At 37.5% G+C, this 26326-nt stretch overlaps 1 protein-coding gene across 1 annotated transcript; it reads left to right on the forward strand.

The window, feature by feature from the left end:
* The first annotated feature begins 8972 nt into the window (after positions 1-8972).
* KPNA4 (karyopherin alpha 4 (importin alpha 3)) lies at positions 8973-26265 on the forward strand. Its single transcript, XM_014945856.1, has 16 exons — positions 8973-9044; positions 9899-9988; positions 10080-10109; positions 10192-10244; positions 12522-12617; positions 12747-12832; positions 15651-15737; positions 16834-17003; positions 17096-17140; positions 18473-18604; positions 18837-18965; positions 20639-20743; positions 21579-21650; positions 22347-22509; positions 23146-23240; positions 24343-26265. Exons 1-16 carry the CDS (start codon positions 8973-8975, stop codon positions 24439-24441), a joined length of 1524 nt encoding a protein of 507 aa, XP_014801342.1. The 3' UTR covers positions 24442-26265.
* The last annotated feature ends 61 nt before the right edge of the window (positions 26266-26326 follow it).

Consider the following 26326-nt stretch of genomic DNA (forward strand, 5'->3'; position numbering starts at 1 on the left):
CGTTGGGCGCCGCGCGGAGGCGGGAGCTGAGGGGGGCAACGGCCGCGGCCGCCCGGCCGGCCCCGCAGCGCAGCCCGGGGGGTCCCGCCGCCCCGCGGCTGACAGGAACCGGGGCTAGGCCGGAGCGGCCTCGCCTTCAGGGCGCTGGTCTGGGGTCGTTCGGGCCAGGGAACGGCTCGGGAGGGCTGTTGCCGCGGTCAGCAGTCGTATTTTGGTACGGCTCTACCTTAATTTCTTTGCTAGCACTTAATAATCACTCTTGGCGCTGAGTAGCCCCTAAAAGCCTGAGTCAGGGATTTAGGCCCCAGTTGGGTGTTCCGCTGTAAGATACTCAAGTGAATAAATGAGTTAGTTACTGCCTGCACTTTATAGTAAAGACTATTATTTAAAAAGCCAAACCCACTTTTTTTTTTTTTTTCCTTAAACAGGGTAAATGTTACTATTTTATTCCAGTTAGTTGAGTGTGGAAACAGTTGAGGCTTGTAGAATAGAGCCTCTGAACTTTTTGGTGGCTGGATTGCTACATACATTATTTGAGCTGTCTAGGTACGTCCTCAACACAGCAGAAGTGATAATTAACTTAGACTTTCCTTAGTAAATACTCAACGCTTAAAATTACTTATCAATCTTTACCCATAAACACTTGACCAGGAGTGCAGATTGGGGAAACCTGTGCAATATTATCAGTATACGGTTCTGATCCAAAAATGAACTTGGACATTCCCGTTTCTGTTTTGCACTAGCCTCAATATGTGTCCCTGTGATTAGCATTGTATTCTACCCTTTCAAGTGAAGACAATTATACAGTACTTAGTTTTTGAAAGTGAAAGATGCATTTATGTTGCTGTCATTCATTAAAACATCTGTCAGGTTTCCCATTTGGTTATTTCTGAAGTCAGTAACACCTCAATTTTTAACTTGTCAAAATATATTGATAAAACAGTTTATTATTCAGTTAGGTACAAAGTTTGGTGGTGCCAAAAATGTTGGAAGTGGGAATAATTAATGCAGTTAGTAACTATTTGCCTTAGATACTAAGTTTGTTTTTGTATAAATTGTTGTGTTATTGAGTAGACAACTGTACAAGAAAGGCACCTTTAGAAAGGTTCACAGTAAAGCGTATGTTGTCATAGGAAAGAATGAAATTAATGGGAAAATACAGGTTAGAATTCATCTGCATTTTCTCTTCTTTGGTGCCCACACACTGAGTTTTAAGGTAAGTCAGCTGAAGCAGGGAAGGTTCAAGATGAACACGTGCAAGTTAAAAGAACACGTGTGTGTTTATCAGGAAGCAGGTAATCTCTTCAGTATTTCTTGAATTTGCTGATGCACTTGAATGGCCTACACAGTGAAAAAAACACTGCTAGGCCATGTTAAATTTTAGATATTGACATCTATCCAACAAATCCTGGAACATATGCTTGGTACCTAAAATAACTACCGTGGATGGCTATTTTTCATACAATTGCTCAGGCTTATGGCTATCATTCTTGCCTATTAACTGCTTACACATCACATTTTTCATTACTGTGAGAGATGTTGGTGATGTCCTCTTACAGCCACGTAGCCTATTGTAGCAACAGTTGCTGATGAGTATTCGGTTAGTTCATAACACCTGTGTTTTTGCGCTGCTTTTAGCAGAAAGCTGTCTATTTACTTCACATAGGAAGCCAACACTTGATCTTTATCTCTTTTCCCTCCTCCCACCTCCTTCACTCCTCCTCCTTTTTATCTCTGCTGAAATAGTGCATTTAGCCATTGGTTTATTTTTTTTTTTCCCTTTTCCATGACAGTTTATCTCCATTCACCATCAGCAGACAAAGAATAAATCACTCTAGGTTTGGTGAATCCCAAATTAATAGATACTTCTAGAGGCTGTGAGGTGTTTGTGTGTTGCAAATTACAAGCTTTTTAAAAATGGTACATACATGATTCCCTGTTGCTCAGATCAGTCCACTGGCAGTTACCTTGCTAGCAGGTGCTGTCACATTGTACTCACCTTTCAGGCCTTACATCTTCACAGGAGGTTATTGTATCTCTTACAAAAGACAGGAAATTTTTTGCATTTTCTCTCTTAAAGTGCTAAACGTATGTTTAGCTTTTTTGATACTTAATGAGTTAAGATGGACTTTCATTTTCCAGTCCATATCCATGTACTTTTAAAAATACAAGTTGTGGCCTTGAAAAAGGGGAGAAAAGAAAAAAAAAAAGAAAAACCAAGCCCCACACACCTGTTTTACATAAGATGTTTAGCAAAATTCCTTCATGTGCTGAAGCATTGGGTAAACATGCATGCATGGACATGTTATGTTGTAAACAATTGCTGCCATGTGTTTTAAGATGACAGATTGGTGGCGACACTGGGAATAGAAGGATTCATTGTGACCAGAAATATAAAATACTTCCTTGTCCTTTTTTCTTATTTATAGTACTGTTCAAAGAAATACTGAGTGTAATAAACTTTTTAATATCAGAAGAGTTTGTGCCATGAGAGCAATAATTTGTAGCTAATACCAAGGCGGTATCTCTGTGTAGTTATTTCTAGTTAGTATGTGCAGCATTCTGTTAAGGTCTTCCAAGATTTAAGATTTGCTAGAGCTGTGGGGAAAAAAAAATAAATTAGTATTGTTACAGCACAAAAAGGAGCTAGCCTTACAGAACTGCAGAAGTGATCACGCTCTTTTTTTTAACATCCAAACACAAAATCTTACTTAAGTGCTTATCTGGACTCTAACACAAAATTATGCAAATGCTTATCTACTAGGAAAGCTAGTTAAGTTGACTTTTCATCTTGTGTCTTCAGTGAGGAACAGGTTTTACTTGGGCTTTTTTTTTTTTCCCTTGAATAAGGATGAGATTTTTTTTCTGTTTATTGTGGGCATGGCTGTGATGATATTCAGTTTTCTTTCCAAAATTTATTTTTACTTGTGATAGCATAGACCTTGGAACTGAATAGTAGACTTTACTATACAAAGGCCAGGATAAGTGCAAATTGTTCACTGTGTCTGCAATAGACACAGTTTTATGAGCTGTTTGTTTTTGGAAAAACTGCTGTTTAGTCCTGCTGCATGGCAGGAATCTTGAGTGTAGCCTTGCTTCTGGGAAGGTTTGAAAAGAAGGTTTGGGTGGGATTTCTTTTTTGTTTGCTTCATTTTGTTTTACTGGGTGATTCAACATTTCATTTTCTGTTGGTGATTGTTGCCTGCTGGGTTTTCTGAAATGAAATAAAAAATATTTCATGCATATTATTTCTCTGGAAATACTGGAAGAAACTGATGAGTTTCTGCTGGCCTTTTCTTCCCTGACTTGCTTGTGTGGATGGGTAAGAGATTTAGAGTTGCTTTAATAGTGCCAGCACAGGAGAAGTGTCAAATAGATATTTCTGCTCTGTAATTGAGAGACGCATGATGTGGAATGATGATAATATTGTAATGTAGGGTACTTCAAAACGAATTTTGGAGCAGCTGTTCAATCTAGATGTTTTGAGATCAGCAACGTCAAAATTCTGTGAGTTGCCAGTAGCGTTCACTGGACACAATACTAGCAGTATATTGGAGAACATGGGAATGTTACGAGAGATGCTGGATATCACAGGTAGAAGCTTTTCAACCTTTTCTGTATCCCACACAAAATACTGAACTGAACAGAGGAACTGAAGGGGAGCAGGAATTTCATTCACTGAAATAGTTAAAAATAGGTTCCTTTAAGCTGACTTGTAGTTCTGTGGTGAAGCTCATCCATTTTGTCATTTAACAATCCTATTGAGATATTTGTTTGTGTAAGGCATTTTATTTGGCATGCATAACTTCTCTAGGAAAAACTAGAATGACAGCATGTGCAATGTCATATTGATTTTTATTTATTTGTAACAGAGTCCCATTATAATTCCGAAGGGGAAATAGTTGCTGAGATGTGTTTTCTGGTGGTGTCTTGTAGACACTGTTGGCTGTAAAATCCCATAGCACTTACTTCTATCAGTGAGCAACTTTGTTGCTCCAGTCTGCAAATGAGCATAGTATAGGAAGGGAGCAATGGCTAGAGGAGGTTAAATGGAGTGTGAAGTGTGGGTTTTTATCAAATGCACATATGAGCTTGTGTGTGTCTCTGACAGGTTCTTTCCTTGTTTTGTAGTTTGATGCCTTTTACACCTGTGAAGCACAAGACAGAGTTTCTCAGCCATTGCTGTGGTCGCTGCACTGGATGTTCTGGATGACAGAGTTTCTCAGTCATTGCTGTGGTCGCTGCACTGGATGTTCTGGGTTATAGACTAGTCTTCTCCAACTGGGGACTGGGTGCTTTGAGTGGCAGCTGTAGTGAGTAAGCAGTTTGCGTACAGGGCCACAGTAAGTGGCATTTAAAAAAAAAAATATATGCCATACAGTTCACAGAATGTTTTGCAGGTAAATAGTAGTTGGTTTCTGCACACACACCCCATCCCACCCCCACTTTTTTGTTTTGTTTGTATTTTGAATCCTAGACCAGACTAGTGCTAATGTAGAGTAGCAACTTCCTGGGAAGGAAGGAAGGATGGCTCAAGCGGTGCTGCTCTAAAGTAACCGTTGCCTTTGCAGTTGCACAACAGAAACAACGTGCCCTTGGAAACTAGAATGAGAGGAATAGATAAAGCTCTACCATTATTTGCATACTGTCAGACCTTCCTGTTGTAGATGTGTAAACAGAGCTGCTTGAGTGAAATATTTTATAATAGCAAAAAAAAAACCCCACCCTGCAAAACAGTAAAGGCAGGCTGTGTGTGTGAGAGGGTCTGAGTTTCTGAGAAGCAGTGATTCAAAGAAAAGTAGAAGAGGGATCAGGATACACTAGTTGGACACGAGCACCAGGTAAATGCTGGTGTACTTACAAAGAGCTAATAGAGTTGAGCTGTTCCTGAGTGTGGAGCCTCGAACGCTTCTGTATCTGGTGGTGGTGTGAAAAATACTAGAATGTATTGGGATCCTGCAAGCATCAGCTAACACAAGATTTTAATGATAAGCTGAAGGGCTCTGTAATGACTAATGGTCAGAAAATAGCCCTTATGATAAAACTTAGACTAAATATAATTGGGAGAAAAAGGAGGGATAGCAATCGTATGCTGACAGAAATAGATTTGATAATTGAGATTGGTTTCCCACTCGCTGTTGTGTTAGTGCAAGCTGAGAACTGATACAGAGGAGTCTCACAATCAAGTCAAATCTTCTGCAGAACAGAGGGGCTTTACAGTGCCGTCTGCCAACAAGCCATTATACCTAGGTTTCTGCCTTTTGAGCTGTTTTCCAAGAGAAAAAACAAGTTGATCTTAACTCTGTTGTTTTAGTTTCTCCAAACTATTCCATTTCTAGGCTGGGGTAATGATGTTGTGAAACTCATAGACAGAGCTAACATCATTCTTACTTGCTGTGCATTTTCTCTTCCTAGGAGGTAGAGCAGTGACAGGTTAACCAGTAATAATAGTTTGTCAACCAACTGCTTTTTGCACAGAAAAATATTTTAGTGGAGCCCTATTTTGGTAAATTGTTCTTAAGAGTGACTTCTTTGGTTCCTTGTCTTTCACGTGGAGGCTTTGCTGAGTCCAAGGTATGCAAGTCCTCTTCAAAAGCAGGTAGGAATTAAAAACAAGGGCCTGTCAGCCTTTATCTGGAGGGGAAACATTCTTCTTGTTCCAGTAGTGTGTTCATGGAGTTACAGGATTATTTTTTTTTGAGCCTGATAAGCTGCATATATGACTTCAAGTCAAACTTTTAAATGACATGTCTGGGGCTTTTTTTCTTGGAGTCTTTGTTTTGGTCCTGCTCATTGCTCACTGTATCTCTGTCGTGCACATGGTGTGTGCTTGTCCTATTACCATCTGAGTAATTTCCTTTTAGGCTCACTAGTTAATTGTAACTATTACTTTTTAATATCCTTTACAGCTCAATGCTGTTTTATAGTTGGTGTTCCAGCAATTCAATCTTCTACCCTTTGAAAATGTTGCTTTTGGCTAGCAACAGCTTTTCTGTGACCCGTAATGTCATTACTGACGTCTGGCAAGAAGAATCCTTCTTGCAGTACAGCTTTTCTATAGGTGAGCTTGTTTTGTTGTGTTGCAGTAATAGTTATGGATTGAGAAGGGGTTAATTAACAGCTTTGAGAGATCATCAGGGGCTTGGTATAATTCTGCAGTCTTTTTATCACACATTTTCCTCATTTTATTTTGTTCTTGAATATGCCAGGTTAGTAGACTTCGGAGAAACTCCCCTGAATGCTATGTTACAGGCTGAGAGCGAGAGCCTGCAGTAAATAAGTCAGTGGTAAAGCTGCAGCATCTTTCCAAAGCCCCTAAGTGGTAGGTGATATCCAATAGTGTGTCAGCTTCTCTGGGAAAGCAGCAGCACTTTGAGCACAGAAAAATGACTACTGAATGCTTCATGCCTTCAGCTCTGTTCTTCAGAGTTACCATTTATCAATCAGGGGGATGCATGACTTCCCTAGTGAATTTTCCCTGTTTTTCTGGGCTCAAAGTACATTACACCAGCCTGAGGTTGTGAGCATCCTGCGGGCTGCCCAGCCTTGGAGTGATGCACTCTTGGGAGAGCTGAAGCATGAACTGCCAGGTGACAATGCCACTAGTCTCCAATTGGATTTTTGACAAAGGCATGTTTAGGAAGATAAATGCTGAAGAAACTCTTCTCCATTTTCTGTCAGTATAGAAACTTGAGTTGGAGCTACTACAAAACATTGAAACTTCATTTATGTATTTATTAGACAGATATTACATTAATTCAGAACATACCTATTGGGCCAGAAAAGTGTTAATAAAGATTTCTTATCAAAGAATGTTTTTTCCTGTCTTCAGCAACTACACCTGTGAGATTCCTACTATCTTTTGAAGAATTCTAAGACACATTTGAAAAGTTTACCTTGCTATGGAGAGCAAATCTATAGCACTGGAATAAACTTTATGTGCATACTAGACGTGTTCAGCAATAACTGTTGACCTCACGTAGCAGACACAACTTTTTATAGGCTTAAAACTGAAAAAGCCACAAATCTAAGCTGCATTAGTCAGCTATTAATTCTAATTTTGATTGACCAATTGAATTAACATTCTTTAAAGATGCATGTATTCCCTGGAAACCTGCTTTGGTGCTTTTTTGTTTGGGACAGTTTGTGCTTGCTTATTATGGCTCTTATCTAGTAGTTCCAGGTGCTGCAGCTGCATTGGGTACGCTTGTACACTTTGCCTTTTATATAGTGGGAAGCTGTCATCGTGTGGGTGTGTTTTTCCCACCTCTGCCTGTTTTTCTGATGATGAACTGCATTTTGCACCTCAAGTGATGAAAAGTTCTACCTCCAAAGCAGTGGGGAACCATCCCTTCATTTCTACTGAACTCCTTCCCTGCCAGGTTCTTTTTCTTGCAACTGCTTCCTTTGAGGAGGTAAAGGTCTTGCTTAGAGTTGGGAATTTGATTCTGAGGAAATGTACATTCTTTTTGATAAAAATAATTACGGTCCTGGAAGTCAAGCTTTTAATCCTTATCTCCAGAGCTGCTACTTATTGCTGGTCAGAAGGTCTTTTAGCTGTTCCTTTTCCTTGTAGTCTGTGTTAATGTGGTCCCTTATGGACTGGGATTTCAAACTTTCTCTGGGGTTGTGAATGGTCAAATCACAAAAAAAAATGCAATTGTTTTTAACTCTGTTATTCAGTGTAAAGTTCAAAGTACAGAATAAAATTGCTGTAGGCTGATATCTCGTATTTTATTTTCACTTTAACAAAACAGTAGTAAACCAGTTTATGTGTATTTATAATTGCTTTTTTTCTGGATACTCTCAATGGGAGCTGTAGAGAAAATGACCAAAAAAACCCTCAAAGGTCGCTCTTGCAATGCCAGGGGTTTTATGTGGTTTTAGTTTATAAATAATGTTTTTATAACTCAGCTTTGCTTACTAGGTCTCTTAATTTAAACTTGTTTATAAAGCTGTTCCACAAGGCACAAAGCTAGTAGTGTTTCATACAGTAATAGTAATGTATGCATATCAGAAATGTGTGAAATCTGTAAATTTACTTGGGTATCTGGGAGAAACAAGTAGTATTGTGGAAGTTTGAGTGAGCAAGAGCTGCTGTAGAACTAAATTTACCACCTTTTGTGTCTGGAAGGGGATGCTTATGGTAGCTGCACTTGCATGAGAAGCCTGGTAGGCATCGTTCAGAAAAGAGCCCGGTGTTGTCCAGATCTACTTACTCTGAAGAATTATATTCTTGAGATTCTTTTAGCTGTAGCAGTTGTACTTTGTTTAGGTGAAGGTTCACCTGCAGAGTCTGAAGTTCAGCCCCTGTCTCTCCGGTCGCAGTTATCTGTCAGGAATGGATTGTGCTCCTTGCTGCTTTCTGGTGGCTCAGCGGGTCTGGTCAGGTAGCCCAGGCAGCCTGATGTCTTCCTGGGGAATCACCTTGTTCCCCTGCTAACCCGAGGAAATAAGGGATGCCAGTTCTTAATTGGGTGTGTAGACAGGCAGTTGTGATTGACTTTGACTTCACAGTTTTCAAGTTTACTGATATGCCCTTTTTATAAAAGTGGCAGTTTTGGCTGTCTGGGGTTTTGGCTCATGCTCTCTAAATATGTATGTTAAAAAAGCCTTGAATCAAGAAAAGGTTAGAGATGTTGGGCAAACTTGGTATGCTTTCTCTTAATTTGCTATGGTGTTTATGATGCTTTGGGAGCTGTTTTTTTTATGCACAACTCCTTTCAGCACTGCCCTTTGCTAAAAGATGCTTCTTGTTTATTACTTCATTTCATATACCTTCTTTGTTCAGCATGCTGTTTTCCTATGAAATAATACAGGCAGAAATAATGTAGTTATCTCCATTTCCTGTTGAATTTCTACTTTTATAATGAAAATTAAATCCTGTGTGCACAACTACTGTTTGAAGTGCATGAACTTAAAAATAATTATGTGAGAACTTTTTAAATTACTTGGTTTAGATTCAGAGTATAATGTACTTTGATTTTGATTCTTTTCAGACTATGAGAAGACACAGAAATGAAGTTGTTGTGGAGTTGAGAAAGGTGAGGTCACCTAGCATTATTTTTACCAAATGGGATTTGGCTATGTTGGTATCTCAGTAAAATTTAAGAGTTTTTGTTAAAGGCTTAAAAAACCTCAAAAAACTGTTGTGTGTCCTTCTGTAGTCCACCAAGAACATGATGGTTAAACTATCTCTTTGTCTTTGCTAGTTTTGTGAAGGTACTTTGGTTTAGAAGGAAGATCTAAAGTTATTGTACCTCGTACTTGAAGTTCCATAATTTTTATACTGAAAAAACGGAATTTTATTTGTAATCCATTGCTTCTCCAGCTAGGTTTTTAATTTTTAAAAAATATAAAAAGCTTATTTTTTTTCCCTTTGAAAATCGGATGCTTCTGCTAATTTGTAGACAGAAAGTTAGTTTCTTTCCCAACATAGTAGTTCAATACACAAGTAAGAGTGGAAGAGTGTATGTGTGAAGATAACACTGTTCAGAATTGTTGGAAAACTAGCTCTTGAAAAAAGGAATCATAACTTGAATTATTTTACTTCTGGGATGAACAGAAAACTAGCCTCTGAGAATTGCCTCGTGTTATTGTAAATAATAACAAATAGCTTGTAATGTCAGTGCTGATGGATGTGTGCACATGAAACTTCCAGGAAAAGTAGTTACTGCTGAAGATAGTTGGATGGAGGATTTTTTGGGAAGAAGTGATTTCTAAAATGTGCATCTCTGTGCAGTCCTTTCCAACTTCTTGAATGTTGGAAACTCTTAACAATATCAGTGAAAGCATGTTTATGAGGCTTGTTTAAAACAGAAGCTTCTATTCTCTTCATAACGCTCCCAAACCCTCTAAATCAAAATTTTAAAGGTATTAAATTGTTTTTCTCTTTAAGAACAAAAGAGATGAGCATCTTCTAAAGAGGAGGAATGTTCCCCATGAAGATATCGGTGAAGATTCTGACATAGATGGTGACTTTAGAGTGGTAAGAACTGACTTAATTCACAAGCATGTCTTCTTTTTATGTACTTCAAAGACATTTTTAATTTCTAACTGCTTTTGTCTCTGTTTTCTAGCAAAACACTTCTTTGGAGGCAATAGTACAGGTAAAAATAATATTAATTGTTTGAACATTTTTGGTGTCATGGTGGCAAATATGTGAAAAATCTAATTTCTCTTTTATTTCAGAATGCTTCAAGTGACAACCAGGGTGTACAGTTAAGTGCTGTGCAGGCTGCAAGGTAAACACACTTTTCTCAAATTTACTATCTTTACTCTCATTTTGTCATGCTCTTAAATTCAGAAATGGTGTTCTAGGTTAACTAGAAAAAGTATGTCATTTAACTGGTTTTAAAACAAGAAAACTTGATAAATAGAACTTTACCAAAAAAATCAGAATACCTAGGTCTTTGAAGTAGTTGGGATTTTCATTATGTATAAATACAAAATTTATCTTAGTGCAATACTTGATGCTTCTCACAAGTAGAGTAAAATACATAATTAGTAGGATTATAAATTCTTTAGCTTTAAATACAGAAAGAACTGGTGTAATCCTTTTCCTAGTTTTGTTGTGGATTAGGCCACTAAAACCACTTTTTGCTTTAAGTGAAGTTCTGTGTAGTTGTAGATATTAAGTGATCCTAAAATGCTGTTTGCTTGCCTAAATTAAGTATTTAACTGCTTCTTTGTGAACTATTGGGTGCTTTTTTTAACGGTTGTAGCAGAAAGCTACAACTTTGTTTACTGTGTGTGGTTGTGGGGGTTGATCCCAGTGCAAGGGAAGACTTTCAGATCAAAGAGAAGTTGAGTGAATTGGAAGTCATTTTGACTTTTGGGAGTTAATGAATTTGAAACTGATAGAAGAAAGAACCGTTTCTGTCACTGTTTCCATTGGACAGCCTGCCTTCATTAAAAAGTGTCATCAGCTTGGGGTGGCATCGTGTAGAACACCCTAATTACTAAATTTGGTTAGACTAATGTGTTCTGAGTTAAGCCTAGCTTAAAAAGAATCTATGTGGATTTCATATGATTGTAACAACTTTTTTTAAAATTGAAAACTAATTTGAAATTAAGGCAGTGCAGTTTACTGGACAGGCATTAAAGTATATTTTAGACATGAAAACATACTTTTCAGTCTTGCTTGAATCTGTACCATCTTCTGGTCTGAAGCTGGAACAGGAAGGAAAAAAATCTTGCCCAAGTCTAAACCTCAAGACGTACAACTGGAATATGAGGAACAGAAAACTGATTATAAGTGCTTAAGAAAATGCAAACTAATAATGAAAAAAACCCAAAACAACATCAACCCCCCCAAAACTGGAAGTTTTATTTAATTCTTGCAGTAGGGTTCTCTACCTGTTTAAGCAGGTGGTTTGTGAATGGACTGCACTACGATTGTTTTGTCACTAAACAAAAATCAGTGTTAAGTTTCTGTAAGTGAACTTTTGTTGCTTAATTTTAATAAGCTTGGAGATGTAAATTGTCTTCACTTCTAAAAGGAATCTCCTTTTCTTAGTTGGAAGTAAAATTGAAAACGCATGTGTGATTATTGCAAGAGCCTTCACGTAATCTGTGTTAGGCTCCTCCCCATTGCTTAGTTTTCTGAGGCATTTTGATTTGCAGATCTGGCTTCTTGTATCTTCTCTTTTGCTGTATTATCCCCTTTAACACACCAGTGACACCTTTCAGGGTAAAGCAGCAGTGGGAAGTTGATTTCTAGTTACTGCGTTTTGTCAACCTTTTCATGTTTGTGAATAGGCTGGTGTGTGAAGAGATTACTATTTCTAATTTCTCTTCCTACTGCTAGTAGAAGTTCAGTGTGGCAGCCCAAGTTATCCCCTCCAGGAAGCTTTATTCCTCTTAATTCCTTCACTGAGGAAAGAAGAAGCCAAAGGGATTAACAATTGAAACAAATTTGTACACTTCTGTTCTTTGCAGTAGTACTTTGCAAATCCTTACTTTCTGACGTTACAGCCTTAGCAAAGAAGCAGCATGTTTCTGCCTTTTCACCCTTGTTGGGTGGAGGAGGAAGAAGCTACAGGAGGGTGTAATTGAATGACCCTGATCTTTATTTCACTGACTGGTAATAAACTTCAAAAGTAGTCAAAGAAAGCATGGCAGCTGAAACGGGCGATGAATGTAATGGCTTCAGATTTTCAGTACTTCAGTTTTTCAATAGTTTAGTAATTTAAATTTTGGGGATTAATTATTTTCACTTAAAGTGGAGAAAACAAATCTGGCTTGGTCTTTGAGAGTATGAGAGACACTGGGGAAAAACTTGCCAGCCCAGAAAGTAGTGCAGCACTGGAACAGTTTGTCCAGGGAGGTTGTTAGATCTCTGTGCTTGGAGGTTTCTAAAACTCAACTACAGGAAGCTGTTACTGAACTGATCTAGTGTTTGCAATAATCTAGCTTTGAGCTGAAAGTTGGACTACACAACCTCCAGAGATCCTTTCCAGTTATGACTTCTCATTTTCTGATTTGTCTGTTGTCTTATATTTTTTCCTTTTCCTAAACAGAAAGCTGCTTTCCAGTGATCGCAATCCACCAATTGACGATCTAATAAAATCAGGAATATTACCTATTTTAGTGCACTGTCTTGAAAGAGATGACAAGTGAGTATTTCTAAAATTCAAAATGTTTAATTGTTGCAAGAATTCTTGGCATTTAGCTAATGTGCCTATGGCATCTGATTTGAAAATGTGTGTTACAATCATATTCTTTTTTTTTTTCTTGCTTTGCAGTCCTTCTTTACAGTTTGAAGCTGCATGGGCTTTGACAAACATTGCCTCTGGAACCTCTGAACAAACACAGGCCGTAGTTCAATCTAGTAAGTCCAACAGTATTTGATCAATGATAAAGCATGTGCTGTAATTTCCACAAAAATAAGATTATCTGAATGATACTGTAAAGAGCATCCACACTCCTGTTCCTCTCTGTCTCAAGCATGTTCACCAATCCATGTGTTAGGGTTGGTCCTTTCATGCAATAGCCAGGGTGGTTGAAATTGAGTTGTCAATCACAGCATGTCTCTGAAGGACCTGCCCATGAAGTCTCCTGCCAGATGTTCTACCTCTTCTCTGGCAAGCAGTGTCAGTTGAAGCGCACACCTGCTTTTGTCCTTCATTTTCTCAGATTTTAAATTCAGTTGGGTTTCCTAATGGTGAGTAATCTCTTCTGGAAACTCACACTATTTTAGCAGAATTGCTATCTGCTGGTTTCCAGTTTTCAAACTTAAAAAAACCCAACAAGAAACCTGAAAATCAAATAATTAAAAAAAAAAACCTAAAAAAACTCTCATGGAGGTATTTCCTTTCTTATTGTGAAGGGGGAGGAAAAGATGTGGACCAAGTCCAGAGGCTGCCTGACATTGAATTCTCTTCTAAAATCAAGTTGCAGTCCTTCATAGTTTGAGGAATCTGAAGCATGGAAAGGAATTGTTGTTGGACTTGGAATCTGAGTTGTCAAGCAAAGCAAACTCTTCTTCTGTGCTCTAAACATGTCCCAAGTCAAAGTAATGCTTCTGTTGATAAAGCAGAGCTAAGTAGAAGCGTCTGCAGGCTTTTTAAATTGAGTGAACAAAACGGCAGAGCTGCTTGAGACCCATGGAAGAATCAAACATACAGTAAAACAAGTTTTTGCTTAAAATTTAAGGGAAAAAAAAATCCATAAAACTTACATTACATAGCAGTAATTAGAGATAGCAGTAGCTGTAATAGTTGAAATCAGTGTTGTACTGTAGTGCATGCTGCTGATACCGTTGAATATGCTGTGCTTCTAACAATGAAGAGAGACAGAAATATGCTTGATCTTTTTTTTGTGTGTATTTCCCACCACCACAACCATCATATATTGATTTTTTAGAACTACTTGGAACTTCTATTCAATGTAGTAAGTGTGGTTTTGAAGATGTGTGGTGATGTTTAAATGTTGAAATGTCAATGTTTGTTACATGTATTCCATGACTGACTTTCACTTCAGTGGTAGAAGATTGTTTCTCTTTCATTGTTGGTGCTAACAGGCTTCTTAAAAACTGTATATTCTTTATATTTTGGAAAAAATATGTATTCATAAGAGTTTTTAGCACCATCATCTCTATTAAATGGCTGGGTGTGTTTCAGAAGTCTTTACCCAGAAAAACAGGTTAATTCTCTGCAGTAGATGTGAAGGAATTTAAGACGGGTGACTTCAGCTTAAAGGATTTTTTTTTTAATTGACTGTATGTTTTGAGTTTGCATTGGTTGCATGATCAGTTGCCCTTCTGCTTTTATGAACTTTCAGTGTTAGGAGCATGTTAACTTTGATACAGCTTGGATTAGACCGTTATATATCTTTGCTATTACTCTTTCATTTTTCCTATCTTCCTCCTCTTCCTTTCCCAGTTGCATCCTGAGTTTTCTTTTGGAAATCTAATTAATATATAATGTCCCACACCTCTAATCTAGAACACTTCTTTTTATTTAAATGTGGCTTATCAACGGGTTGAAGATGAGTGCCAAATACAGTAATTCTCTCAGTGGTGATCTCTGATTTGGCTAGGTCTGCATGTAGGTGCTAATTAGCCAATTTACAGCTTATTTCTTGTAATGATTTATTTCAATGAAAAAGTAGGTCTGTTGTAATTTTTCCAAAAGTGCTTATTAATATGCTTGCTGGGGATGTTTTTTTCTCCTTGCATACAAGCATTGTAAAATACCTTTATTTAGTAGGAAATAAGAAACCGGTTGTGACTTATTTCTCTAGCAAAAAATGTTTTCCATTGATAAAGAGTAACTAAAAATGCCAACCTTTCTTGAAATATGTGATCCAAAGTAAATGAGGGTTTCTTACAGCCTAAACTGTCATCAGAAAATCATGTAAGCGAACACTTTAGTGCTGGGGATGATGAAATAAGGACCATTTATCTAAATGTGGTGCATGTAGAATGTGTTTTTAACATTGGCTTAGCTTTTGTTGTGAATATTGGGAGCATTCTCCTGTCTGACACCAACATACAGGGTAGAAAAATAGCTGCCTTGATAACAGTTGTGGAGTTTTGTGTGTTGCCTTTTGAATTCCTTTCTTAGTGCCCAGTTGGTTGGCCTTATTTTTCTTGTGTTTCTCTTTGGTCACATAGCAGTAGCATTTGAGATACTGATTTACAGTACCCTGTAAACTAAGACTGAAAGAAATCAAACCCTGTGCTTCCCTCTTGCTGTGTTAGCAGTCGATGTAGATGTGTACCTACTGGCTCTTTAGTTGGCTGATTTGCATGGGTGAGGCTGGGCTTTAACAGTTACTCTCTGCAGTTGATTCTGATGGATAACACAGAATTTTAAAATTCAATAAATATAACTAAATTTGGACTCCTGACAAGCTTCAGTAAACTTGTGAGACATTGAGACAAATTAAATGTCAGGTTATTTTAAGCTTTGCTTTCATAATATTATGAAGTACAGGCTCTATGAGAAAGGGCAATGAAGGAAGAATTGTTATTTTATTTTATGTTAGTAGGATGGGAAGTTAGTAAAGTTTTGACTGATATTTAATCAAGAGAAAAATCTCTCATGTAGGACTGAAATTTTATTTAAGAGCTAATTGTGTGAACTATTTTCTTTTGAGAGATGTATTTCTTAACAAATGCATGGGGTTTTCTTTGTATCTTCCAGATGCTGTGCCACTTTTTCTGAGACTGCTGCATTCACCTCATCAAAATGTTTGTGAGCAAGCTGTGTGGGCCTTAGGAAATATCATAGGTTTGTGTTACTCCTGCCACTAAAAACTTTTTAAGTATTAACTTTTGGTATTGAATGAATAAACTAGGTAGTATTGAGTGTGTTAGGATTTGGAGATGTTCAACAGGCAGCTGTTAGACTGGCAATTACCTGGTTCTTAACTTACTCCTGTTTTCTCTGCTGTGTATGGATGGTGTGCACCCAAACCCACGTACCTGCATACACACTTTCATTTCAGGTACAGGAAAAGGAATTAGTTGCAAACAGACACACAGATTGTTAAAATAAGAACTGTTTTGCATTGAGTTCTGGACTTTTAACTGAATTTACATACACTGTGTTAAATTTTAGATAAGTTGTGATCACTTGAGCTTTCATTTGATTTTTCCTTTTTTTGTGCAAGCGTTAGCTTTGTGGTTTAGAGCCCTGACTGTCTGTAGGGCTTGAGGACTAGTACCGGTTCTGACACAGTGAGATTTCTACCATCTGATATTTTGAAATGCTCAGTCCTTCTTAAGAAGCAAACCAACAAAATGCACATTATTCTAACTGCCTGAAGCTGTTGGTGGTGTGTGTGCAGCACAAGTCAGACACTGCTTTTGACACACCTGTAGTGATACCTGGGCAGTGACAACAGTGTGATTGTCTTTCAGACGTGAAGATGAAAATGTCTGTTTTCAGGCAATTTTGTACTACTCTTGAGATGTTTTAGTATTGATTATAGATTTTGTGAAGGGGTTTTTAGGAATACATTGGGCCATCAACTGTTCCTGGTGGTTTGGCATTGTCTACTACCCCTTTTCCTGTGCCCACCACCCCTCAGGCCTGTACATCTGCTATAAATCACCAGACGCTTTTCTATTAAGTATGTAGCTGTTTTTGATGAGTAGTCCTAAATGAAGTAATTAGGCAGATAGCCACAGGTCCTACTAAAGCTTTATATAAGGGTCTTTAAGACAGATATATATGTGTCTCTATATGTTTATATGCATCTTTCCAAGGCCCGTATTCTTTAATCTGTATGAATTTTAAATAACTGAAGTTTAAAGTGTATAGAAGTTACATTTTTTTGTGAATGGCTTTTGTGAATGTCTTCATAATTGTTTGTCTTAAACAGGTGATGGACCCCAGTGTAGAGATTACGTTATTAGTCTTGGAGTAGTGAAACCACTGCTGTCCTTCATCAGCCCATCTATTCCCATAACTTTCTTAAGAAATGTTACTTGGGTCATGGTCAACTTGTGCCGTCACAAAGATCCTCCTCCGCCGATGGAAACCATTCAGGAGGTGACTGAATGAACTCACTGTTCAGTGTAACTAAACAAAATTGAGTATCTGTCTGCCTTAAAAATAACTCAGGTGTTTCTTTTCCTCATTAGATCCTTCCAGCGCTCTGTGTTTTAATTCACCACACAGATGTAAATGTAAGTAACACTCTTTAGAGCCAGTTTTGTGTTCTGGTATAGATTTTTAGCTGAAGTGTAAATCTTGTAATAATTAATGTTTTTCCTTTAAAGAAATATTTAAAAAATCCATTATTTTCATTATGGCAAACTTATTTTGATATCTCTAATTGCTTTTTTGAAGTACCGGTTATGATTTTTACATGGTATTTCTCTGTATCTTTGCAAGTCCCTATTTGCATGTTCTTTCCCTACACTTAAAAATAAATGCAGTTTCAATTGTATTGCTGTGAACATACATTTGCAGATCAATATTGGGATTTTTTGACAAGCACTTAAGTTTGAGGTCGTAACAAAAATAGGGCAAATGAAAGAAAAATTAGTGTCTGCTGCATGTATAAAATGTTAGCTTTAGGTATAACTTGAGGTATTAAATATCAACATTATTTTAATAGTGAGGAACGTGAGTGAGACTTTACTGAAATTTTGAAATATGTCAGCTTTTTGCCAAAACATGTCAGAATTGTTTAAGATTAATTCTTTCCTTCCTAGTGAAGTTGTAGCTCAGTTGTCTAAACAAATGGCAACAGTGTTTTACCAAAATAAGTTTAAATATTAACTACAGTTTGCACAGTAATTATAGTATTTAAATTCTTGTATATAAGTAGGTGAAATTAAGCTTATTTGAATTCCTTGAAATGGCTGTATTTGAATTAGTCAAGAGCTGTTGGCTGAAACAATGCTCACTCAGTTTTTTCGTAAGCTGTCACTTGAAATGTTCAGTTTTACTGCTATTTAAATTAGCTTTTCTGTGTGTGAACACACACGGTTGCACACACAGAGGAAATTCAGTCTGAAGTGCTGCTGTACTAGGCTAAGAAAAGATGTAACTTTTTAATTTTGTGGGAGAATATCAAGAAAAAAAAACTTGATGCCAGATGATGCACAGCTCAGTGGCTTGAGAGTGCTTAATGTCCATAGTTTAATATTTGCTAGGGCTTTATCATCCTTCTAGGGCTGAGCCCTTCATATGTCACATGGTGCACCAGTACCTCATGAAAAGAGGAGATATAATTGAATTAATTTCATTATATCCTTCAGAATTTAAGCTGTTAGCAGTTTAGCTGGTTGTTTTTTTTCATGTGTCAGTATTCTTTGGAGCTAGAACAGGTTGAACAACAGTTGTGTTTCAGACTTCTGTGGAGTGGAATATATGAAGTTTGTAAAAGAAGGGGTGGTTTTGCTGTATTGCATCAATTCTGGCTTCACAGTCATAATTGTTTTATATTTTTATTTTATTGTAAGACTTGTGATGCTTCTGTATTAATTAAAAATGCATGTTTTTACTGTCAGATATTGGTAGATACAGTCTGGGCACTCTCATATCTAACGGATGCTGGCAATGAACAGATCCAGATGGTGATAGACTCTGGAATAGTCCCTCATTTGGTTCCTCTTCTCAGTCATCAAGAAGTTAAAGTGCAAGTAAGTTTGGATAACTTTAATAATAACTTTAAGGAAGTGTTGCTCAAAATGTAATACTAGAGAAAGTAGCTGGTTTCTTTTTATAGTTCATGTTGAAGTTGAAACAATACTTTTTCCTGTGTGATACAGCATTTGCATAAAACCTTTTGCTTTTTAAACTGTTATTGTTATTAAGAATATGCTCAACTAGAAAAACCTTTAAAAGAGCTTTACAGAAAGTGTTTTGTTTCAGACTGCTGCACTGAGAGCCGTAGGAAACATTGTCACTGGTACCGATGAACAGACACAGGTAGTTCTGAATTGTGAAGCTCTTTCACATTTTCCAGCACTTCTGACACATCCCAAAGAAAAAATTAATAAGGTGAGTAACTGCAGAGATTGCACCTAATAACTTCTTTGTATTTGGGATAGCTGGTTGGATTCCACATAATGTAGTGTGGTAGAGATTTGAGTAATTGATTACTTTACCAGTTTATGGGAAGAGCAGGCAAGGTGCTGAAATTTTTCTTTAAGTTAACATCTGTAGAAAAATCTCTAAGGAGCCGCAAACTTGTACTCAATGAGAATGTTGTTTCCTGATTCTTCTAATTGAATTTTTATGAAATTAAAGCTTTATCTTATAATTCTGGCTGTTAACTTAAAAGTTAAAGTTCTTGATATGTGAAATGTCACTTTAATTAAACTGACTCTCTTGGAAGTGATGAAATAGAGATAATTGGATGCGTCTTTGAATGAGTGTGTGTGATAAATGGAATTTAAATGGGGTGGGGCGTGGGGAGTGTGTGTGTGTGCATGTATAGAAGAGGCTTCAAATGGGGGCACTGACAATGCAGTGCTGATTCCGGAGTGCATCTGAGGCATGTTGTTAAATCCTGGGGTGCCACATTGCAACATTGCCGATGATTAAAGCCCAAAAGAAGCCCACCAAGAGAAGCCTGGGCATCCTAAATCTCTAACAGGTTCATTAATGAAAGTGATCCTGTGATCTGATCTGAGAGACTCAGTTGAATGAAATGTGAGAATTTCTGAATCTCATGTTGAGAGAAATACTTGTCTAAAAAGTTGTCATGCCAGATAAGCTGAGAGGATCAGGGAATTGAGGAGGAGTGATGGAGGGTTTCTAAGAAGGGAGAAACTTATCAGCTGTAAGATTTAAAAAGATGATACTCTGAATACGCTTAATTTTACGTGAAACTGTGTTTATTTCTTGACAAAAGTATAGATCCCTGCTTAAGGGATGTGGGGGGCTCTTGATCCCTGTTAACATAAGAGTCATAGAATTGCCTGGATAGGAAGGGACATCTCAGATCACCTAGTCCAACTGTCAGCCTTGACAAAAGCCATCATTAAAGTGTATCTCTAAGCACTATGTCCACTTGTCCTTTGCCTTAGTTCAAAATTTTGACTGTTGAGGACTGGGAGGGCACATGGGGGGAAGGATCTCTTCTTACACACTTTCTTAGGCACCTGCTGTTGGTTATTGCTGGGAGAAGACAGCCCTGGGCTTATGGACAGAGCGATCGTGAAGGGTCATAAACTTTACAGTATTCTTGAAAAGCAAGCATTTCAGTAATAGGTCTTGCATTTTCTTTGATTCCAAGAGAATTATGAAGCAGGTAAAGAACATACTGTCTTCTGCCACTCATGTCTGGAAAACTTGATGCTGTAACGCATTTTGGAGTTAATTCTCAGTAATGGACTCATAATTGAGTGTTCATTTGTAGCCTTGTGACTTTTTTTTGTCTCCAAATAGTTCTCTGTTTTAATCTGTGGGTTTGGGGTATTTGGTTGTAACTTGGTAACAACAAAAGACTGAAGGGTCTTGTGGAGTCTCCTAAGCTGAGACTGTCCCACTTTGTTGCCTACTAGGAATTCAGCTATGTACAATCAAACTGATATAATACTTGATTGTATTTGAGTGTTGTATGAATTGCAGATCTAAAAATGTGAATGTATAAAATCTTGGAGTGGACATAAAATACAATATAGAAGACTATCTGAATTAATAATTTCTCATGTCCTTTTATTTTGCAGGAAGCTGTGTGGTTCCTATCTAACATCACTGCAGGAAATCAGCAGCAAGTTCAGGCAGTAATAGATGCAAACCTTGTTCCAATGATAATACATCTTCTAGATAAGGTTAGATAACAAGAAGGATTTAATGTTTTTTTTTTTCCTTAATTGGGGAAAGTGACATTGAATTCCTTGCTTCATGTTTTACATCATACTGTAAACATGGGGAGCAGGGGTAAACTGCCTTGGGCATTTTTCATATGTTGCAAGATAAAATACATTACTGTTGATATTCTTTTGTGAAGTGCTATAAGATGATGAGTGCCAGATGTGTTGAGGAAAGATAGCAGATCAGGGGAAGCTCCTTCTACATCTCATTTAAATTCTTTTTCTCGCTTTGTAAACAAAGATTACAGTGTCTTACATCATTGTAGAGGCTGGGGCTAAGACTGAAGAAACACTTTTCTATTCCCCAAAGCAACATATAGCTGTTTACAACTATTTCTGTTGTCTGCCAGTTTATTGATGACTGGGGAAAGAGTTGGCTGCCATTCTCTTTCAGTGTAGTAAGCAGCCTTATGTTGACCAGCTTCAAAGGCAGACACAGTTACAGTGTGTAGGATGGTTTATCGAAATTGACACTTGCTGCTTATCTCTCACTGTAATGTATGGCAGCTGTTGATAAGGAGTGTGAGAGAGTAGAGTACTACAGTTTTTATTTACTTTGCAAACAAATTTAATTTCCTCTGGAAGGGTGATTTTAAAAACATGGTTGCAGGGAGGGGGTGAGCGCTCCGAGTAGATTCAAACATCTACAGCCTTTGTTAGTTACTTTCCCTACTTACTGAAGACTGATCTGGTGATAAAAGGCAGAATGGACTGTAGCAAATACAAGCTTTTACTGTAACACCACATAAAATAAAAATTGGAATGATTATTTCTATTTATGATTTTATTTTAGGGTGACTTTGGTACTCAGAAAGAAGCTGCTTGGGCAATAAGCAACTTAACGATCAGCGGAAGAAAAGACCAAGTGAGTCAAACCTTAAGAAAAGGTGCATCCGAGAAAGTATATCAGCTGATTGGTTTAGACTTCTTCTGTGCCAGGATTATCAATGTCTGGATTACTCCCCTGTTCAGTAACTCTTCCTTTTCCACAAGGCATTTAAGAGTTAAGAGTTGTTGTTGTTTCTGAGTAACCTGAGATGAGGAGCATTGATGGAGATTTGGATGGAAGCTCTTCTGTTAGGATGGTCTAGTAGCTATGAATGACTGCATTCAAACTCTGATGAGATTCTTGGTCATTCGACATCCGTCTTTCTACATTTTATCTCTTATGATTAAGAGTGTGATAATTATAACATTGGTAGCCATTCAGTAGAAATATACTGGTTTCTTGTAAGTCCAGAATATTAAATTTGTGGCAGGGTTGGGTGGTGGTGTCATTCTTCAAATATGAGGTTGAAACTCCTCATCTAATACTGAAAAAATCACAGTATCTGCTACTTGTGTGTTCTAGACTTGAAATGTATTTGTAACATAATTCATAAATGTTACCTTTTTGTGCTCTAAAACAAGTATTTCTGAAAGTGACTGCTACAGAATACTCTTATCTTGTTGGGTAGCTTTGAGCACTTGGTCTTTGTTAAACTTGTTTGCATGTGTACTTGTGGGCCATCGTTTGCTTCTGCCACACTCCTCATTTAACTATTTGCTTTTTTCCCCTTAGGTGGCATACTTAATTCAACAAAATGTAATTCCTCCCTTTTGCAATTTGCTGACAGTAAAAGATGCGCAAGTTGTGCAAGTGGTTCTGGATGGACTAAGTAATATATTAAAAATGGCTGAAGATGAAGCGGAAACCATAGCCAATCTTATAGAAGAGTGTGGAGGTAGGATGCCTAATATTTTGATACTGTTTTTTCAGAAATTGCTGGTTTGGCTTCCTACCACGTGTCTGTGCTATTGTCTTTATTTTGTGTTGGCACAGATGTTTTAAGCAAAGCCTTTTTAAAAAAGTGACCACTTCATTCCTAATAGGTGAATGTACTTGGCTTTTCCTCACTGATTAAGTTCGTGATCGGGTAAAATGTGGAGGAGCTGGATAATGGCAATAAAGTTTATTAGGTGCCAATTTTCCAAAAGTTTGGTGTACTTGACAAATGATGTCACAGCTTGGGGCTGTCACACCAGGAAAAGGGAGTATGTCCTAGTGCTTGGCTCTGGCTGTATTTCCATAGAGCAGCTTAACCACTCAGAGCAAGAAGCAAAGGGAAGTACTGTCATTGCTGGAATTGGCTTTTTATACAGGTTTTTTTGTCTTGGTATGTGTTCCTCAATCTGTGATATATTTCCTCAAATCTCTAGGAAGCTCTTATGCTCATGTCAAATGAGTTCAACAGCATCATATTCATAGTCACTCTATTCCTAGATTTGTTTTTAATGACTTTGTATGATGGAGAGAGAGATAGAAGTTGTTTTGCCTGAACTGGATATTTTAACTTTATTGCATTTCTTGTGTACTTTAGGCCTGGAGAAAATTGAACAGCTACAAAATCATGAAAATGAAGACATCTACAAACTGGCTTATGAGATCATTGATCAGTTCTTCTCTTCAGATGATGTAAGTGTGTAACAGCTCTGCAGTCTGCTTTTGTAATTGTTATTTGTAAATATGGTTCAAGATAAAGGCCACAGCGCTAAAGCCTGCTCTGTGACACTTGTTTGATCTTTCAGTGAAGAATGAGCCCTTATTTGAACCTGTTGCTGTTCTTTATGATGAAGTATCTAAGGATCCAATGCCTAATTTAAGCCTCCTTTCTAGAGATTAAAATAGGAGGCTTTGAATAGATCTCTTAACTGTAGCTTCTGACTAGGCTTGATATATCACATTTGATAAGCTCCCTGCTGACTTGAGTACCAAATCTCAGATTCTGCTTCAGAAACAAACTATTCTGAATATTTTAGTGATTTCAGAGGTAGGATGTGCTCATCAAGAATGTTGTTTTCAGTTTAAACATGTAATGTAAATCAAAGGAAGGTTTTAGGTTTGTATGCACTTTAAATCATGAGTGTTAATTGCTTTTAAAGGCAATGCAATCATGTTGGTCTGTGTCATGAGGTGAGAGGGTTTTCTACTTGACTGAAGAATTTTCAGGAGCAGATTACTACAAAAATGGTACAGCTCAGTTGCATTCATGCCCTACAGTCTGCACTGAAGTTTATTTTGTGCTAGAGTTTCACTTTTATATGAAGAATAAGACGCAAGTCTTGTTATGCAAGGTTTGAGTTGCTCATATAGCAGGACTTGGAATTTAGTCTCGTGTCAATTCAGTAACCTGTATGCTACTTAAGATAAAACCAATATCATTAAATCAACTAAGGATTAAGCAAAAACTGCAGTGTCTGTTTTAACTGTGACAGTTTATAAGCTGGCAATAAGGATGATGCATGACTGACAGAATACTTTCTAGGAGCGAAAACTGAGTAAAGAAGATAAACTGTTGGGTGCCATGTCACTTGCCTAAATGCAAGCTAAAACATTTTGGCCTAAATGACTGGGTCATTATAATGCTTTTCCTAAATTGGGGGAGAAGAACGGCAGGACTTGATGCAAGGAAGTAGATTTAGGTGAAGAAACACATACTCTTCAGGATTTTCTGTCGTCTTTTTAGTGAGGCTTTTGTTTTTCTATTCCTACTCATGATGTTCTCGTTCTGTTACAGATTGATGAAGATCCTAGCCTTGTTCCAGAAGCAATACAAGGCGGAACATTTGGTTTCAATTCATCTGCCAATGTACCAGCAGAAGGGTTCCAGTTTTAGAGTGGTATTTTGGGAGTTAGGTACAATGCAGCACTGAATAAAAAAAAAAGGTTTGATCCATCAATCTTGGCTCATGGGATCCGCTGCTGCATTAAATCGGGAAAGAAAATGTGAAGATTTCATTTGGAATCACAGAAAAGCCCAAATGAAGTCAAGATGGCGAGTGGGTGCGAGTGAGAATGAGTGGCAAAATGTAATGAAAAACTTCACACTGAATGCTTATTTAGATTGTTCAAAGAAAAAGGGCTACAGGTCAAAGATCTTCAGTGCCTGAGAAGGAACAATGACTTACTAGAGCAATTGGGGGGAAAAATGCAGTACTATCATCATCAAGCCTTGTAAGCATAAGAGAATAGGATGCCCATATAAGTCCAAGGAGAATGAGCCCAGGCCTTGCTATGAAGCACCGTGTGAATGCACAACGTTGAATGAGTGTCTGGACCCGATGCTGTGGAGCCAGGCTCGTGTTTCAAACCGGGGGCTCTTCAGTCCCGAAGCAGGCTCCTAGTCCTGGAGTGGCGTGTGTACGAGAGTATGGTTGTGATGCTGTATGTGAACGCATGCAAGCTTGATTCGCCTTCAGGGGGCTGATAATAAACCTAGTAAATCATCAAAATGAGTTCATAAGTGTTAAATTACACTGGACACAAAAACAAAGACCGGTTTAGCAGCAGACTCTGGTTTACTCCTGCAGCCTGTGTTTCTTTTTTTTATTTTGGTTTTTTTTTTCCCTCTTATTTTTCTTTTAGTTATTTTAATTTCTTTCCTGTATGGCTTATTAGTTGTTTGTAAAGTCAGAATTTCAGGAAGGCTTACCTGTGCATTTGCACCAGATGAATGTTTGATGTTATGAAAAGCTTTCCATATCATCAAAACTAATTTGTAGATTTTTGCATGCAAAAATCATACATTTCCCTTCAAATAGACTGTGTTGCAGTACACAAGTTGCCATAATAGTAGAAAGCAGTAAGATGTGGTAATTAAAATCTCATCCTTTTTCATTTTCAAAGATAACATGAAGACCTTTGCATGTGGTAATCTACAGCATAGTTCATTTTTAGATTTTGTTGAGTCCTGTAACCAAATGTTTCCGTTGTGGTAGAATACCGTGCTGTGTTTCAATGTTACTTGTTTTCAAACTTTGTTTTCTATGAAAATGATATGGAAACTTCTAAAAATGAAATTTGGTGCATATGTACTGCCGAATAAAAACCGAAAAAGAGGTGTGAATAGATGTACAAATCAAGTCATGGTTTGAACACCTTTAATATGCCTAATCCAATTGTTTTAGACTCTTTTTATCTTAGATGTAGGCAGCCATGAACAATCTATTTTGAGCCACTTTAGAGAGAAAACTTTGTATTTTTAAAACTTGCACAAAAAGGATGCAAGTGTTTTTATAATTGGAGTAATACCTCAGTTTTGAGGTTCTGCACACTAAATTAAAGGTGACGTTACAAATTTGTACAAACTGAACTCTTTATAAGGTGGCTCATTGTAGGAAATGCTGTGCCTTCCCCTTTGAGCACAAGTGTTGCATGAACAACAGTTTGCTATAATAAAACATACCAGATTAGCCACCATTAGCATCTATATCTACCTTGTGTTTTAAAATCAACTGGTAATTCTGAAACACTGTAGAATGGATAAAGATTATTTTGTGATCATAACTCTTTGTTGGACTAGAGTATTTTTGCAGCATTCCTTGTCATCAGAAACATGGTTAAAGTTTAAAACTAGAAGCAGCGGAAAACTAGCTTGTGAAATTTATCCAAGTAGAGTGCAGGCTAGGCTGTCTTGGGGAAATAAACATTAAACTTGCAACAGTGTTGTATTCGGTGTGTCTTTGTATATATCCTCACTCCAGCTTTCATCAAAACCTCAA

This window comes from Calidris pugnax, unplaced genomic scaffold (assembly GCF_001431845.1).
Source record: "Calidris pugnax isolate Ruff unplaced genomic scaffold, ASM143184v1 scaffold111, whole genome shotgun sequence".
NCBI classification, from domain to species: domain Eukaryota; kingdom Metazoa; phylum Chordata; class Aves; order Charadriiformes; family Scolopacidae; genus Calidris; species Calidris pugnax.

What these genes read in the sequence shown, in the direction of transcription:
- KPNA4 (XM_014945856.1), top strand. Translation starts at nt 8,973, where the DNA reads ATGTACTTTGATTTTGATTCTTTTCAGACTATGAGAAGACACAGAAAT. An exon ending in TAATACATCTTCTAGATAAG is followed by an intron (nt 20,744 to 21,578) that starts GTTAGATAACAA and finishes ATTTTATTTTAG; the next exon opens with GGTGACTTTGGTACTCAGAA. An exon ending in AGTTCTTCTCTTCAGATGAT is followed by an intron (nt 23,241 to 24,342) that starts GTAAGTGTGTAA and finishes GTTCTGTTACAG; the next exon opens with ATTGATGAAGATCCTAGCCT.